This window comes from Pteronotus mesoamericanus, unplaced genomic scaffold (genome assembly GCF_021234165.1).
Source record: "Pteronotus mesoamericanus isolate MK-2021 breed Mesoamerican mustached bat unplaced genomic scaffold, CSHL_Meso_final contig_24, whole genome shotgun sequence".
In the NCBI taxonomy this organism is placed as follows: Eukaryota; Metazoa; Chordata; class Mammalia; order Chiroptera; family Mormoopidae; genus Pteronotus; species Pteronotus mesoamericanus.
The window spans coordinates 6,828,135-6,846,380 of record NW_026555100.1 but is presented as its reverse complement, the minus strand read 5'-3'; the positions used below and the strand labels follow the sequence as shown (position 1 = coordinate 6,846,380).

The window sequence follows — 18,246 nt, the reverse complement described above, 5'->3', positions numbered from 1 at the left end:
TTTTACTGGGTTTTTTTTTTTTATGTAGACGTAATTCACGTAACATAAAATTCATCCTCTTAAAATGTACAGCTCTGTTGTTTTTAACTTTAAGATACAAAATTCCTCCAGTGAATACAGTACGAATGATACTGGGAGAACTTAATAACAGCATAGACAAAATGGAATAGAGAACAAAGGCTCCAAGGCTGAAGGGAAACAAAGGGGAGCATGAGGGAAAAGACTAACCTATATGGCTTAGGGCCCAATGAAAAAGCTTATAAAGCAAAAGAAAAGAAAGCAGAGAAACCTGAAAGGCCCTGCCAATTTATGTATTAAACCAAAGCCCAAGTTAATGAGCCTGAAAATACTTATAACCCATCTTGACTGTTTAGTGTATTTCTTAAAATTATCCATACATAATAATAAAGTTGTGTATTTGGACTGCCTGCATATGACTACAAAGAAAAAGACAAAAATAACAATAATAATAGCTAACATTATTGGGCACTGGATGAAATACTTACGTTCACTTATTTCAATAATTTTTACATATATATTACTTCACAACTTTACAGATAAAGGAAGTTACTTTTGTCACAGAATATTAATGGTTAATATTAATAGTTAACTAAAATTACCCCTTATTTACATTTTTTGCCTTATTACATTACATTGCCTCTTTACAAAGATGAAACATAACTTGACTTATGAACTACAACTGAAAACACCTCATCAAACTCAAAACATCTGTCCCCTTGACATCAACACAGATGGAGCTATGAAAAGTTAATCATTTCAAATTTTAGTATGCACAAAGAAACACAATGAAACGAAACAAAGAACTGCCTCTACGATACAGAGTACTTTTTACTTCTAATCAGACCAAAGGGGAACTAGGATTACCTTGACACAAGTCCTCATCCTCTTCTTCATGTTGGTAAGTCTGTTCTTGAATAGGATTCTTCCTATAAATCCGTCCACCAATTCTTAAAAGCTGCGGGCGCAGAACTTCCATGATACTTTCCCAAACAATATTCCAGTGAAATCCTGAAAAAACAAGTGATCACCTTACCATCTGATCAGAAAGAAAAACCTAACCTGGCTCCTGTGGCTCACTGGAATGAGGGCTGGCCTGGGAGCTGGAGGGTCGGCAGTTCGATTCCCAGTCAGAGCACATGCCTGGGTTGCAATTCAGGTCCCCAGCTGGGGACGTGTCAGATGCAACCAATCCAACACTCTCCTTCTCTCCCCCGCCCCTTCCCCTCTCTAAAAAATAAATAAAATCTTTAAAAAAGAGAAAGAAAAACCCTATCCCTATTTCCCTAGTATATGGATCGTTGTGTTGGCCTGAAAGGACAATTGGGCATCAGCTCACAGTACATCCTAAGCAAAAGCAGCTCTATTTCCTTTAGACAAATAGGGAGGCCCTATTTGCAACCTGCTTTAAGTCAATTGGCATCTTTTCCATTACATATTTCATTCCTGACGCATGCTAGACAGTAATTTGTAAACTATTCAGCACTCAAAAAACAGATGATTAAAAGATTCTGAGCCCTTTATATACAGCCTGTCCATGGTTTTGAAACAAAGAATAGAGGTGTGTTCATTACTTTAACCTAAAAGAAGTAAAATGCAACCTTCTGTGTTACACCATTTGCAAAGTGTTTCAACCCTGTCTACACAGCATGAAATTGAAGAAAATTAGAGATATTAATGCACTTATCCTTGGGGGGTGGGGAAGCCCCTAGTACTTTCAGAAGTACATGTAATATACAACCAAGAATTAGATCCAGTTGCCTATGAAAACACTTAAAACATAACCTAATCAACATGGTTCTTCAAACCAACACATTGCTGAGGGGAGGAATTCAATTTCCATAGACCACTGCCCAAAAAACTGTATGCCACTTACTAAGAAGCCAAGCTTCCATTCACAACTTAAGGAAGGAATAATTCAGGAAACAAGGGTTGCTTATGGGCTGTGTTTCAGTTCAACCAATGTCCCACCGCATAGGTTGGATAGTCTTGAAGCCCAAAATACAGAGTTCCAAAGAAAACAGATCAATCCTTAACAAATACACTAATAATCCAAACCTCAGCAAGTAAGTCACTTTAATTGGTAGATTGCTTACGGAACTAAGGAGAGATTTGTGTTGTGAGAAATAACAACATATTAGGAAAACAGACTTGAATGGAGAAGAGGGCACATGATTAGCAATAGTTTAATGATACCCATCCTACTATTATTTCCCTGAGACTTCTAAAAAAAGAAAGAAAGAAGGTTCTCCACAGAAGATTTTGACGTCATAGGCCCTCAGACAAAGAGTTCGGGAAGAAGAGAGAGTTACCTTAGAAACAACCCTCTTCATCTGCCCTCCCTCCGGCCCTGAGCTACGAAACTGCTCAGAAAGAAAGGGGAATACCCAATTTAACCCTGCTACGGGGTGGTTTGGAGAGGGAGAAGAAAGCTGAAGCCCTGAATCATAAAAGCGAACAAAAAAGACGAGTACTCCGACGTAACCGAAGAGAACTCTGCTGCTGCAAGTAAACCGCAGTACAGAGACGACAGAAAGGACCCGGAAGTCCTCTCCGGAAGCGCGTTCTCCGCGCCTCTCCGCCCCGGCCACGCCCACCATTGTACGGGCACGAGCACGCCGCCGTTCTCTTCGCAGTCTGCGCGGCCGCTTCAGGCTGGCCCTGGGGGCGGGGCTGTAGGGGAAAGAGCCAAAACCGTTGAGGTAAGTCGTCGAGGGCTCAAGGACTCTCAAGAGCTTGGTGGAAAGGGAGTTCATTCTTGGGATCCTACCTGCAAACACTAGGAAAGCGGAGAAGCAGGGAGAAACAGGAGCTTGCCACAAAGGGCGTGTAAGAGGAAATTTCCGGGCCGCGACTGGTTGGGTGCGCCTGCGCTCCTAGCGGTGGCGCATGCGCGGTGGTCCTTTGGGAGCCGAAATGGGAGTGGGGGATGTGAGGTTTGGAATTAGCTCGAGAACCTCTTGGCGTTCTGACGCTTCCTATCTCCAGTACCCCTGGTTTTAGCTGAAGCATCTGTTTTAATGGTAATCCAGCTATTTACGTGGGACATAGCGGAACGATTTGTTGATGGAATTTAATGATGCTTACAATAATTTGCCATTGTACCACCGTACCTCTTTCAGCGTCTTTTGATCGAGACTTTTTCAAAAGGAAGGAATCTTTTTAAACAGAATAGGCATATATCTGCTGGGAAGGAAAGTAGTTTATGAATACGAAGTGGTCCCTGTAGTGTGTAAAGTAAATGTTTAATCATCTTAGTGTGAACAAGGCATTCTGTGTTCCCCACAAAGAGCATTGCTCTCCTACGAGAATCTCTATTGCCAATAGTCCCAGCTACCCTGGTAAGGCCAAACCCCAGATTACTTCATCGATATTCATTTGACAAAATATTACTGAGCCACCCACTTGGGCGTGGCAGCCTAGCGGAAGGGGTTGTGTAAGTAGATATGAAGGAGGAGGCAGAAAAGACAGCAGTAATGAACCAAACCTCTTGACACCAAGCTTCTCTGTCACCTGCATAACCTTTGCTGGACTGCTAGCCCTGTGTTCTCTCATTTATTCATCATTAATGCAGGAAGCGTTGTGGTCCAGGTGCTGTGCTGGGTGTTATTTTCCATTACAGCTGACATAATTTCTACTTGGCTGTCTTGACCGGCACTCTGTGCTGTGGCATGCAGGTAGAAAGACAACTCCCTCCCCCTTTCCTAGATTACAGGATTTTTCCTAAAATCATGAACCTTAAAATGAAGATGTGAAGTGCACTAATGGAGGGCATTTTTCCTCTTCCTGAGCAGACCCTTTCCCCTGTAGGAGCTTGCTGACTCATTGTCAAATGGAGAGAATTAAAACTTTTCCCATGAGTATATTAGGACATAATACATATGAAAAAGGGATCTGCATAGGAAAAAAAGATTCAAGAGTAAATATCCATTTGTGATTTGGGATAGTTAATAATATTAAGTATTTACCGTGCCTGTAACTGTTCCAAATGCTTTAGTTATATAAACCTTCATAACAGCTATGAGATAGGTACTACTATTGTCCCCATTTTAACAATGAGGCAGCTGAGGAACAGAGAGGTTAAGTGATTTGTCCAGAGAGTCATCCAGCAAAAACTGGGACATGAACGCAGGCCTGGGGCTTCAGAGTCTGAGCTCTTAACTGCTATTTCACCCTCACATGGTACATGACATGCCAACAAAGCCATTGCTTGAAAAGTGTCTTAGCAAATAAGCTAAAGTCTCTATGCCCCAGTTTTGTTTTGTCATCTATAAAATGAGGGAGTTGGATTAAATGATTTTTCAGGAATCTTATGATTCCTGGGAAATGTTTACTTCATGTAGTAAAACATTTATCTAAATCAACAGCTCCTTAGTATAGGCATTGTTTGGTTCTTGTGATCAGAATGCCCGCCTTTGTACAGCAGTTACAAACTAGGGTTTATCCTTTAACTCCTATTACCACCTGCTGATAGCATTCAGAATTCAACCTAAATCTTTAAAGTTTGAAATTACTAAGGTATGTCTGTCCACCTCAGCAAAAAAATTGCTTATTCATGTTAAAGTTAGCTTTGTGCTAATTCTGCCCTCCAGTTTTCAACCCTGGCTCTTTTGTGTATAGAATGATAGTAGTTCTGAATTTGGGGGGAAAAAATAGAATAACAGGGAATTTCTTTGAATATAGTCGGTTTAGAAGTCACACTGTGTCTAGCCTTTGAAGCTGTCCTCACTCTGGCAGTCAGCTTGAGTGCTCTGCTGAGCAACTTGACTTCAAAATAAAAAGCGTCGCTTACATTTGCAACTGAATAAACCATATATCAAGGTGTAGGAAAAAGATTAGAGTTAAAGTCTTAGGTGAGATATATAAAAAGTTCACAGTGGGTTCTATTCTGAACTCATGGGAACTAAGACTGAGCTGCTCTCCAAAAGATAACTAAGTCATCTATATACTTTATTTAGATCCCAGTAGGAATCCACTTAGAAATTTGGACGGGGTCTGTTGCTGCTTAAGTTCTTTTTAAAGAGAATTTTAAAACTTGTTAAGCTATATTTTGAGCCAGTGTGGTCCAAAAGACTGGATATGAATCTGACTTCAAAAGGTGTTGCCTCTATGAATACGAATACAATTTGGGAAGTTACAGATAACTCAGAGGAAAAAAGGAAAGGTGATCTAATACAAGATTGAAAATGTCACCCTGGCTGGTGTGGTTCAGTTGGAGCGTCGTCCCATAAACTGAAATGTCATGGGTTCCATCCCAGTCAGGGCACATACCTAGGTTGCTGGTTCTATCCCTCCAGGTACTTTATAGGGGCAGCCAGTCAGATTGATGTTTCTCTCTCCCTTCAGTGTTTCTGTCCCTCTCTCTCCCTTCCTTCCCCTCTCTCTAAAATCAATGAGCATGTCCTCTAGTGAGGATTAAAATTTTTTTTAAAAGATTGAAAATGTCATTAATCAGTTTGCATTTTAAAATAGGCTGCCATTCACCCTGGCTGGTGTGGCTCAGTGGATTGAGTGCCGACCTGTGAACCAAAGGGTCACTGGTTCAATTCCCAGTCTAGTGCACTTGCCTGGGTTGTGGGCCAGGTCTCCAGTTGGGGCGGGGCGTGGGGTATGAGAGGCAACCACACATTGATGTTTCTCCCTCTCTTTCTCCCTCCCTCCCCCTCCCTCTCTAAAAATAAATAAATAAAATCTTTTAAAAAATAGGCTGACATTCTAATTATAGCAGTTGCCTTACTCTTCCCATATCCCACTGCAGTATTAATCAGAATTACTTAAAGACACATAATGAAATCAGAAACTAGGGTCTGCTTCCTTCACAATCTTAAATCATCATCACAAAATTAAGGAAACAGAATGGCCAGATTTTTGAAATGCACAGTGTATTATTTCCCTTGTTAGGAAACTGGATTATGCATATACCTCGTATAGGATTTATATCTGCATAGCTTTTCCTCGTTTTTTTCTAGTTTTTAAAAAATAAGTTTCAGGGAGGTGGAAGCAGGCAAACGAGATAAATGGTGGCAGAAAGAATTGACTTTGGGTGGTGAGTGCATGATTCAGATGCAGATGATGTGTTATAGAATTGTACACTAGAAACTGTATGGTTTTATTAACCAATGTCACCCCAATAAATTCAGTAAAAATAAAAAAGTTTAAACTTTCTATAACAAACATACATTTGCAACTAGCAAAATTAAAAGTAAAGCTGAAATTCTCTCTGGCCATTAAAAAGGGGAATTCATTTTAAAAATCCGTTTAAAGCCATTTTTATCTTTTTTTAATTGAGCTAAAATTCACATAACATATATTAACCATTAGCCATTTTAAAGTGTACAATTCAGTTTAAAGTTAGTTTTTAGTCTAAATACTAGCGTTACACTTTCCAATACAGTAACCACTAGGCACATTATGGGTATTTGAATTTCAATTAACATTAAATAAAATTTAAAGTACAGTTCTTCAGTCACACTAGTTTAATAAGCCACGCTAGTTTAATAAGCCACATGAGGCTACCGTGTTGGACAGGCAGAAATAGAACATTAGAACACTGCTATAATCGCAGAAAGTTCTGTTAGCACAGTACAGGACAATTTTTTTTTAAGAAAACATACTTTTTAGAATCTTTTGTAAATGTATAGTGTAAGCTTCTACAGCGGTGGTAGTTTTTTTTTTTTAACTTTTGCAAGGAGTCATGTATTCTGTATAAATTTTTTCATCAACATTTGGACTTTTTAACTTTTTATATGATACGAGATGAAACACTACAGTTGCTCTAATCCTAATAGGGCATGATTCTGAAATAATTCCCTATTTTGTTCCAGTCTTAGAACGCCACCAAGTGACCAATTCATGTATTACATTTAGATGGACCAGTTTTTGTTTTTTTAATTTAAATAAAAGGGCCAATATGTATTTCCTAACCACTTCCCCTTCCTTGGGAACAGAACACAGTGTTATTCTGGAATTTTATTTGTAAAATTTTATAAGTGAATTTTTGCTGTGGCTTGGTCAGGATGTATTCAAGACACTGTCCTATAAGGCACAGTTGTCATATCCTCATAATTTATTTACTCAGTCAAATTGCTACCTTGGCACAACCCTGTCACCCCTTCATAATCTATAAATCACCCACAGTCAGTCCCAAGCAACATAAACAGTTTACTAATGGTAGGAAGTAGTGTTTTAAGTAGAAAAACTAAGAATAAACATATCTTCATTTAAAATCCTGTGACATTTTGACCTGGGGCATCAATAAAAGATTGTGGGACTAGAGAGGGTAGAAAACAGGGGCCCTGACAAGTGTAGCTAAGTTGGTTGGGTGTCATTCCACAAAGCAAAAGGGCGCTGGTTTGATTCCCATTCAGGGCACATACCTAGGTTAAACATTTGATCCCCAGTCAGGGCGTGTACAGGAGGCAAGCAGTCGATGTTTCTCTCTCTCTCTTGCTTCCTCTTTCTTCCTCTCTTCCCCTCTCTCTAAAAATAAGTAAATAAAATCTTACAAAAAGGAGGGGGAAGCTAATTCTTTACTAAACATGCTAGCTTTTATGGCAGCTTGAATGAAATGTAGTTAGTCTTGCTCCCATACACTTGCCAAATTGCTCTTTTTCTATCTCTGCAGTGAAGTGAGAATTCTACTAGAAAGGAAATGGCTGCTTCTTCATCGTCCTCCTCAGCTGGCGGGGTCAGTGGAAGTTCTGTCACTGGATCTGGTTTCAGTGTCTCTGACCTTGCCCCACCTCGGAAAGCCCTTTTCACCTACCCCAAAGGAGCTGGGGAGATGTTAGAAGGTGATCTTATGCTGTTTTTTGCTGATAATTGGATTCAGACCTGCCATGAATGTTAATTGTAAAGATGCTATTAAGTGAATTAGAGAAGAATTTGCCCTGATTTCAGCTCCTCACTTCATCTTTTGCCCCCATTTCAAAATAATATCTTTAAAACACAAATCTCCAGAATCAGGACTTTGGAGCTGAAAAAACTTTGGAAATCAAGGAGGTCATCTAGAGTTTATGTAGACGCAGAAAAGGTAAAGTGATTTAACCATGCTAAAGACATTCTGCACTGGAACCAGGAATTTTGACCTCTTGCTTCAGGTTCCTTTATCCTGGCACCAGCCTGTCTCCCTATGATGAGTAGGTTTGATGTATTTTGTCTTATGTAGTCAATCAACAGATAAATTAACCCCATAAAAGAGATTCTGAGAGGAAATAAAAACTAATGTACTACTTTTATAGGTGAAGATGATTATGCTGGCCCACTGCAGGACAGTGCTATATAGTGTGTCTAGTACTAGAGCTGGACTTCACATCATACTACCTACCATCTTATTCAGCACACATTTGCACACTGGGCAACATCAGGACAGAAGCTGTAAGCGTGGACTGGCAGTGGTACCTCGAATTTATCAGATTCATGTCACTTTAGGAGCTACCTCAATAAATTCTCAATGGGAGCATAAAAATAACCTGAAGAGCTTATTTAAATCCACATTTCTGGCCCACCTTAGGGATTCTGATTATTCTAGGGTGCAGCACAGAAATCTTCATTTTGACTAATACCCAGGGGAGTCTAATGAAAATGGTCCTTAACTATTAAACTATCATACTTTGAAAAAGGTCATCAAAGAACCTATTAAGAATTCAAAACCTGCGTGATTATAGCACTTTTGTGCTTAATTATACATTCATCTTTTTTGCTTTAAATATTGGAAATTTCAGTAAGTATGTCTCTGAGAAAGCTACAAAGTAGTTAGGATTTGACTTGTGGGGGTCATCTTCATTCATTTATATCAGGTATAATGAAAAGCAGAGTTTTGGGTTAAGCCAGGGAAAGTAGAGGAATCATTTTGAGAGGAAAATATGGAAAGACTGAGACCATAAGGCTTTCTAGAATTAGCTCAAATCATGATTAGTGAAATAGATGACAGAATAACATGGTAATGCATCCAAAGTGTCTGTACTTCTGTCTTTGCTGTTTTCTTTAGTTGTGTTATATTCAACTTAGTGTCACTGAGTCTGGAGGTAAGAACTGGGGCCTTGCTCACCATATTTGGCACTAAAAGTATATTATGACTTCAATTATATGTAGCACAGACCTGGTATTAAGGAAATTTCCCACAAAATAAATAAAAAATTGGAGGTATTTAAATTGCTTAATGAACAATAACAACAAAAAGAATAAATTGCTTAATGAGTTTTATAGCAGCAGAAGAGGAGTCAATGTTTAACAATGGGCTCTAAGATTGAAGTCATTTAAATTCTAGCTACAGGAGGAAATTTAATACTGGAGATACCTCCTTAGTCTCAAAGCTATTAACATTCTTTGTCAGTATACATCAGATTACTTAGAAACATTAAAAAGAAGAAAGACTTCTGAGATTAGTCTAAAAGTCCGTTTTTATTCCATCTCAATGTGCTTCATGGAGGAATGTGTTGTTTATGAAGTTTATGTGTTGGCTTTCTAGTGTAGGATGAATTTATATTTTTTAAATTCACAGTGTACAGTCTTGATTCTCTTTCTTAATTTTAAAGTTTTACCCGTATTTTAAAGTTGCTTACACTTGACAGAAATGACAAATTAGGGAGGGCAGTTCCTAAACTATTCTGGTCAAATCAAGATCATTAAATTGAAAAGAGTACTCCTAAATGTGAATTAATAAGGATGTTAGATTTGAAAACCATAGTCTACCATGCTTATTATGCAGTTAATATACCAGGTACCTAACCTTTTTTTTTCTTGCATAGTTTAATTGAATATGAAAATAGAGTAGAAAGACTTGCCTGTTCAAAGGAACAAAAATGATCAGGAATCAAGGTTGGATGTGGTTTATAATTTTAACAGATTCAGCTTGATCTTGTGTCCTCCTAAATCTAGGCTAATAAACCCAAATAACCTGTAGTTAACTTTATGAATTAACTTTTTTCTGCACTACCAACTCTCTGACAACAGACACCTCACATACACAGTATACTACAGTTTTCAGCATTCTCTTGCCCTTGACTTAAGATTGTCCTCACCCAATTATTAATAGTCAGCAAATTAGACACTGCCTTCCAGCCCAGAAGTGGCTGAATTTTAGTGACATTGTAGGCCACTGAAGTATAAATTATCTGATATTCTCTAATTTCATTGTGAAGTAATTATTCTTTTAAATGAATTTGTTAGCATCCTATTTATTGGAGTTGCAATGGCATTAGATTAGGACAATTTACTGAACTTTTCACTATTTGTAACTTTTGATTGTCCCTTGAAGAGGAGAGCTGATGTATTGTTACTTGGTGTGTTATAAAGGGTTTGATTACAATTTCCAAATGGAAGACAGATTGCCCCAGGCTGACTCCTCTCTGGGGAAATTCCAGGCTTTAGATCAGTACAGATATCACATTTAATAGGATGTGGCTAAGAAGCAGTGTACTTTGTGGTTAATACAGAGCTGCAAATCAGCAGAAGTATATTTCATAGGCATATAGGGTGGCAAAAGCTTATAGAAAGGCATATAGAGTGCCATTTTGAAAGATTAGCTTACATCCTTTTGCTTTGATTACCAAGGGAAATATGCAAGTGTTATAATTGAAGCATTTTATCCTAATAGCACCAGTGATTAAATGTAAGTAGAAGGTAGCACTGCCAAGAGCTTCCAGATGCATCTCAGCCTGATTCTTATGGCCATAATATCCCCACTGCCTTGTTTGAGATCCTAAAGTTTAGGACATTTCAGGATCAAATCAGCTGAGAAGTGAGCTCTAATTCTCTGTGCTTTTCTCTTTCTAAAATTACAGTTATGATTTGACTCTTTAAGCAAGGATATATATAGAATAATGAACACTGGTGTATCTACATAGAAGAGCCATAATAAATTGCATCATCAGTGTCAAATAGTCACACGTTTTCTCGTGCTGCACCGGAATTCACCATTACTTGCAGCCCGATTATCTAAAAATCTCAGTGATATCATTAACTTACCTAGATTTTTAAACTGTATAGTCAGTATAATATTCAGTTAACTGAAAATAATTTCTTGCACAGTATAGATGATATACTCACAGATGACTTAACATTCAGCCAGAGGAATGGGATTCCTCTGGGAGAAGATAGGATCATATACCATACAGCACAATATGTAGAGAAGAGGCTGAATTTTTTTGTTATTATAGTTTATTGATTATGCTGTTACAGTGGTCCCAATTTTTCCCCCCTTTTACCCCCTCTGCTGGTAACCCCCTTCCCTCCAGCAGCCCCCCCCCCACTTTAGTTCATGTCCATGGGTCGTGCATATAAGTTCTTTGGCTTCTCCACTTCCTACACTATTCTTTTTTTTTTAATTAATTTATTTATTTAGAGAAGGGAAGGAGGGAGGGAAAGAAACATCAGTGTGTGGCTGCTTCTTGAGCACCCCCTACTGGGGACCTGTCCCGCAACCCAGGCATGTGCCCTGACTGGGAATTGAACTAGTGACCCTTTGGTTCACAAGCCCACACTCAATCCACTCAGCTACACATGCTAGGGCTTCCCATACTATTCTTAACATCCCTGTCTATTTTGTATACTTCTTAATACCTGCACCTTCCCCCCTCTCAGCTGATAACTCTCCAAATGATCTCCGTATCTATGATTCTGTTCCTGTTATGGTTGTTTGCTTAGTTTGTTTTTGTTTTTTAGATTCAATTGTTGATAGTTGTGAGTTATCATTTTAATATTCATAGTTTTGATCTTTTTCTTAAATAAGTCTCATTAACATTTCATGAATAATGGCTTGGTAGTGATGAACTCCTTTAGTTTTTCCTTGTCTGAGAAGCACTTTATCTGCTTTCCATTCTAAATGATAGCCTTGCTGAATAATCATGGTGGTAGGTCCTTGCTTTTCATCACTTTGAATACTTCTTGCCAGTCCCTTCTTGCCTGCAGTTTCTTTTGAGAAATTAGCCAATAATCTTATGGGAACTCCTTTGTAGGTAACTTTGCTTTCCTCTTGCTGTTGTTAGGATTCTCTCCTTATCTTTAGCCTTTGGCATTTAATTATGATGTATCTTGGTGTGGTCCTCTTTGGGTCCAACTTGTTTGGGACTCTGTGGGTTTCCTGGACTTGTACGCCTATTCCTTTGCCATTAGGGAAGTTTTGTTTCATTATTTTTCCAAATAAATTTTCAATTTCTTGCTCTTCTTCTGGCATCCCTGTGATTCAGATGTTGGTACATTTAAAGTTGTCCCAGAGGTTCCTAAGCTTCTCCTTTTTTTTTTTTTTTTTTTTTCCCCCTAATTCTTGTGTCTTCTTTCAGTTCTGGTTGAATGTTTATTTCTTTCTTTTGTTCCAAATCATTGATTTGAATCCCGGCTTCCTTCCCTTCATTGTTCCCTGTATATTTTTCTTTACTTAACTTAGTGTATCCTTCATTTCTTCCTTTATTTTTTGGTATATTCAATGAGTTCTCTGAGCATCCTTATCACCAGTGTTTTGAACTCTGCATCTAATAGGTTGGCTATCTCTAGTATGCTTAGTTCTTTTTCTTGGGTTTTGTTCTGTTCTTTCATTTGGGCCAAATATCTTTGCCTCCTTAATTTGGTGGCCTCCATGTGTTTGATTCTGTGTACTAGGTAGAGCTGCTTTACTTCTTCTATGTAGGATGGCCTATGTAGAAATGGCAAATGTAAATTGTGTGGGGCGGAGCCTTAGTTATTTGCCAGGGCAGGGCAACCACTTCACTGCTTTGTGGCTCTGTTGGGGAGAGGGGCTTAGAGGAGGGTCACTGCTGCTGCCTGGCTTCTGGAGGCCTGCTGGGCACTCACCCTGCTTCCAGTCACCTCACCCACCTCTTGCATGCAATTGGTGCCCTTCCAGCTGCTGCTGTGGGGTTTGTGTACATTCTAAGCCTGCACAGGCCCTTGGAACGGCGAAAACCTGGCAGTTTCTTCTACCGCCCCAACCCCCACTGGTTTTTCAGCCAGAGCTAATGGGGTTTATCTTCCTGGTGCTGGAACTCTGGGCTGTGTATTCTGGTTTGGGCTGGGCTCGCTTGCTCCTGAGGTATCCCTCCCGATTTATCCACCACACGGGGATGTTGGACCACCCTCTTCACTGCCACTGCCACCTCTCCACAGGGGACGGCATCATCTCTGCCCCAGCTCCACAACTCGGCCCCTCCTAGCTGTCTGGATGAATGTGGCTTCTTTAAATCCTTGTTGTCAGACTTCCATACAGCTTGATTTTCTGATGGTTCCGGGTGTATTTGTTTTTGAGATCAGGTTGTAATTCTTTCTACAGTTGTGAGAGGAGATGAGGCATGTGTACCTGCCTCCATCTTGACTGGAAATCTGGAAATTCTTCCTCCTCTTTGATTCTCATTTGTGTGGATGATGTCATTTACCCACAAGAAAAGGAGATTTCTCTCTCCCTTCTTGCTGTCTCCTTTGTTAATGCTGTTTGCACATTTGTGAGAGGCACGCCATCTATGAGGAAACAAGGATGGAATTGTCTGGGTCTTGGTTCTGCCTTCACTTTAAATCATACCCACAGAGGTGAGAACAGAATCCATTCCAGAGGTGATGAGAGGCTGAAAAGAGGCTGAATTTAATAAATTTAACACTCTCCCTAAAATACACATCACTTTATGAAATAAGTTATATTTTGAAATAATACCTAATATATATGAAAATAACTGTATTTTCCACTTTTGCATCAATTTTGGAGATAATATTGTTCAAAAGAAGCCCTCTTGGTTATATATTTAAGCCATCTGGACACTATCTGTTTTTTCTTATTGTTTACCATGACTTCTGAAATTAGATCTGCCTTGTGTGAAACTCAGCATGGAGCCAGAATGTGTCAGTCCTAACTCCTTGTCACTTAATACCTGACTGACACAACAACCCATGACTGATGGGTGAGTGCTTGACACCCAGTAGTGCTGGCATGAAATGCCATCAAAAAAAAAAAAAAACAGCTGTGTTCTCTTCCCTCCATTTGTTTTAGGATTTTCGCAATAAAATACCTTCTCCAAATGGTTTGAGCTACCCTTCTAAAAGTCACATTTTCCAACATGAACTGTTTGTCTTTTGGGGTATGTTTTGCTGCATCAGCCCTTGCTGACAAGGGATAACATGAACTTGCTTATATTTCACAATCATCTTCCAAATGCCGTGGTGACTGAGTTAGCTACCTTCTCGTTGCCAGTTCTTGGCACCAGTACAATGCTAGGTTCTGAAATTGCACTGTACTCTTATCGCCATCCAAATGGCAGTGTTTTGGTTCAGTTGGAAAATCAAGGTTACAATTTGCGTTAACAGAATGAAATTTCCCAGGAGTGTTTTGTCATGGTCATAGTGATGTAATTTGATATACTAAAAATCAACAACAGCAATTTTTCCATCAGCTTTACGATTTAGAATGAAAATGCTTTAGAGTTTTGGTGTACCTTTGTATTTTGATAGCACAGCGGTCATATGGCCAAATGTGTTGACTGTCAGTGCTGGCCTGGCAAACGGAACTGGAGAATGTTAAGACATTATCAAAGCCCTGACCAGGTAGCTCAGTTGGTTAGAGCGTCATCCTGATAAACCAAGGTTGCAGATTCAATCCCCGGTCAGGGTACATACAAGAAACAACCAATGAATGCGTAAATATGTGGAAAAACAAATTGATGTGTTCTTTTTCTCCCCCCCCCCCACCACCCCCTGACTCTGCCTTCCTCTGAAACCAATAAATAAAAAGTTTTAAAGAACTATTGGGTTTGGGAGTAGGAGTAAGTGTTGACCAGGACATCAGACTGAGGTTTCTTGTTTGTTTTTTTAAACACTATTTTTAAATTCTTAAACAACTAGAGGAATTATATCAATACTCTAGGTATAGAAAAAGTAGTTTTTATAACAGACCAGTGTTCGTTCTAAATGAAACAGAAGCCCTTTTTGGAAACACTGAAAAGTAGACCCTGAATGTAAAAGCAGGGAAAAGAATGGACATGTTTTCTAGGTTTACAGGAATCCTAAAACCCTTAGAGCAGATTAAAACTTGTTCTCTTTTGTTCATAGATGGCTCTGAGAGATTCCTCTGTGAATCTGTTTTCAGCTATCAAGTGGCATCTACGCTCAAACAGGTGAAACATGGTAGGTACATGAGTGCTGTGTACTTAACTACAAGAACAAATTTATTGGGCAGGGGGTGGTGCAGGTAAAGGGAGCTTCAGAAAGGTCAGCATGCTTTGTGACAGACTCCTGAAATTCAGCAAGGCTGGTTAAGTGGACTTGCTGAATGACCTGCAGACGAGGACATTCTAAATCCTTAATACAAACATAATGTCCTCATTAAGGCTTACAGTTGAAGTCAAAAGGGTTAGTGTTCTAGGGGAAATACTTCCTACTTTTGTGGTGTCTTTCTCCTCCTTTCTGAAACTTTCTTTTGCCATTATTCTCCACTGGTTATCATCATCGTCTTCAAGTATGTATGTAACACCTCATGATTCACCTGGACTCTTAAGATCCTGGTACCACCTTTTCTGTTCCATCATGGCTTACCAGGCCTTCATTTATTGATCAGGGAACTATGTTTCCCCGCCAGACCATTTCACCATTGAAGTCATAATGTCAGAAGAGCTGCAATTGCCTGTAACCCTATGATTTTAGTACACATCACTGTGGCATGGAGAATGAGTACTACTTTAAAAAAAAAAAAAGAAAAAGGTCTTCTGACCAATATAAAATAAGACCCCATTACTAGAATATTGAGGGGAAAAAACTCCTTGCAGAAATTACTTTTAAACCAATTATCATGTTGGTAGTTGGTGACTGTCTCATGGAAAATACATTCATTATATTACCTCCTTGACTCTACAGATCAGCAAGTTGCTCGGATGGAAAAACTAGCTGGTTTGGTAGAAGAGCTGGAGGCAGATGAGTGGCGGTTTAAACCCATCGAGCAGCTGCTGGGGTTCACACCCTCTTCAGGTTGACCGTGCCTGGATGGTAACCTCTGGTGCGTACAGCAAGTGCAGGGCCAGCGAGGGACTTTTCTTACAGTTTACATAGCCGTCCAGAGACTCACAGCTCCATCGCTGAACTGTTCATTCACATCAGTACTTGGTTTCTCTGTATCTATCCACAAGCAACAAACATTTAAATGTGTGATCATGCAGGGAAATTTTCTTTTTGTTTGAAAAAAGCATTGAGAATTAGTTTGAGACAGTTGGCATAAGTGAACCAGGAGGTTTGGGTTTAAGAGATTCATAAAACTTCACAAGCCAGATCGGGCACATGCCAGGATTGGCCAACTGAATGGCTTCTGGCATTCATGCAGTGCATAGAATCCCCACCAGTCAAGTCCAGGTCAGGACCTGGAATTATAAAATACAGTATTTCTGACCTAAAATGTTCTTTTTTGCAGATGAATGTGATTTCAACTCAGGACCTGTCTAAATGAGGAATTTTTAAATGATTGGGGTTTTTTCTATTTTTAGACACCTAATTCTATAGATTCTAACTTTTTCTAACCTTCTAGACATGCCAATGCTGGCAAAAAGAATTGTTTTTTGAATGTTGAAGCGCTTGTAAGAATAAAGCAGTGAGCAAAATCCTTTAGACACAGAAATCCTGAGTTCCTCCTGTTGATGGGCTCAAGCAATTCTGTAGCAAATAAATCCTTTGAAAGAGCCCCAAATTTGTTTCTTTATCTTCTCAAAGTCTCAGGGATTTGGGATAGGGGGAAGAGGTCAGATTATTTTTTATAAGAAGAAAATCTGAAAACCCTTTCTCCTAAATGAATGGTAGATTTGCTTTACCTCGGGAATATTTCTCTTACCAGTATTGGAGTAGGTTTTTATATCATGGTAGGGAAAAAACTTGGAAAGCTAAAAGGTATCCTTTGCTCTCCCTCATGGAACCCAGGGTCCACAGTGACAGAAGAATCATATTTATTAGATTTTATGCAAATTTTGCCTCAGAAACATTCGCCTTTCTCCTCATTAATAGTTTTTACTTGACCTGCTTAGAGTTGCTTCTTCATGAATAAATATAATCTCAGTAGCAGCTGGGCTTAATCTCAGGAGTTCAAAGCGTTTAACACATACTACCTGACAGGGAAGTGGTGACCTCACTGAATCGGTGAGGAGTCTGAGCACAGAGATGTTACAGACCTGCTCATGGTCACATAGCCCAGGCAGAAGAAAACCCTGGAACCTGGAATAGGTCAGTTGATTGATAATTCAGCCCACTACTCTTGCCTTTAAAGCACATCAGTGCACAAAAACCACTAGCCCACAAACTCATCTGTTTCCAAAATAACACTCCTTAACCCCCACACAAGTTCAATATTTAAAAACCAAACAGTTTCCTAACATGTTTTTTAGCATCAACCTTGTGGATTATTATCAAAGAAAAAAATAAAAATATGTAGACTACAATGAACCTTTATAACTCATACTTTCAGTAATATTTTAGAAGCAATCACTAATTTTCTCTCATTGGTTTCATTAACTGTACAACAGACACTGTATCTGCTCATCTTCACCCTTTGGTAGTTAAACTTGCAGAAAAATTTTTTTCTCTTTAAATAGGACATTTCTTTTTGTGACCTCAAAAATTGAAGCGACCTTAGGGTTGAACGGAAATGCTTTCTAAAGCGCCTTTCACAGTGATCATTCGGCTGCTACTGAGTGCTGCCAGGAAAAAGACCCTCACTATTTTTGAAGACTCTCCCTCCATCCCCACACTTTTAGGCTGGTTATGTTTCATCTGCAACTCCTGTTACCATGTTCGGAGCCTGGAGATGGAGCTTCTTGCTCATCTGTCTTCTCTGCACTCATTAAGTGCCAGTCACTCCCAGACATTAATTATAATTGTTTCAATTAAACTGGAACTTGAAGCTCAGAGCGAGCACTACTTGCCAAGGCTGCATAGCCAAGTGAATGGCCAAGTCTGGATGTGAACCCAAAGTCTGCCAGACTCCAAAGCTGAGATTATTTTAGTTGCATGATGCTGCATCCCACTGAGCCCATCCCAGTGCCTTATACAAAGACAAAAGCCTAAAACTTTTTTTATGATAAAATTAATTAACTACCTGGAGGAAATAAGTGTTGCCCAGTACTTGGTGATAAGGGATCTCAAACACAATGAAGGAACAGCCTCTTCCTTTAAGAACTGATAGGAATTAGCTGTATGTTTGTGCCTATATAGCCTTTTAAGATCCAGTAGGGTGAAATGTAGTTAGGTCCTTGAGGGACACCTAAGTGAGCAAGGAGG

General features: G+C 39.3%; 2 protein-coding genes across 7 annotated transcripts in view; one reads left to right on the top strand and one right to left on the bottom strand.

The window, feature by feature from the left end:
• ASCC1 (activating signal cointegrator 1 complex subunit 1) overlaps window positions 1-2,869 on the bottom strand; it is a 115,817-nt gene extending 112,948 nt beyond the window's left edge. The window contains exons 1-2 of one of the 5 annotated variants that reach the window (XM_054572642.1): window positions 2,789-2,869; window positions 886-1,029 (exon numbers count right to left, since the gene is read on the bottom strand). In XM_054572642.1, the coding sequence (XP_054428617.1) occupies window positions 886-997 (112 nt within the window). In that variant the 5' untranslated portion in view covers window positions 998-1,029; window positions 2,789-2,869. Of the gene's footprint in view, window positions 1-885; window positions 1,030-1,894; window positions 1,956-2,330; window positions 2,541-2,788 lie in introns of those variants that run through there. The other 4 variants (XM_054572639.1, XM_054572640.1, XM_054572641.1 and 1 more) reach the window with 4 other exon arrangements.
• ANAPC16 (anaphase promoting complex subunit 16) lies at window positions 2,607-17,392 on the top strand. 2 transcript variants are annotated; one of them, XM_054572646.1, is made up of 5 exons: window positions 2,607-2,720; window positions 7,643-7,811; window positions 15,046-15,120; window positions 15,847-15,985; window positions 16,394-17,392. In XM_054572646.1, the coding sequence occupies exons 2-4, from the start codon at window positions 7,670-7,672 to the stop codon at window positions 15,960-15,962; spliced, it is 333 nt and encodes a 110-aa protein (XP_054428621.1). In that variant the 5' UTR covers window positions 2,607-2,720; window positions 7,643-7,669; the 3' UTR covers window positions 15,963-15,985; window positions 16,394-17,392. The 2 variants fall into 2 exon arrangements, with proteins under 2 accessions (XP_054428621.1, XP_054428620.1); XM_054572645.1 differs by having other exon boundaries at window positions 15,847-17,392.
• Window positions 17,393-18,246: the final 854 nt, after the last annotated feature.

Coding starts and splice junctions, on each gene's coding strand:
- ANAPC16 (XM_054572646.1), top strand. CDS start 7,670: ATGGCTGCTTCTTCATCGTCCTCCTCAGCTGGCGGGGTCAGTGGAAGT. Junction 7,812..15,045: donor AGCTGGGGAGATGTTAGAAG/GTGATCTTATGC, acceptor TTTTGTTCATAG/ATGGCTCTGAGAGATTCCTC. Junction 15,121..15,846: donor GCTCAAACAGGTGAAACATG/GTAGGTACATGA, acceptor TTGACTCTACAG/ATCAGCAAGTTGCTCGGATG.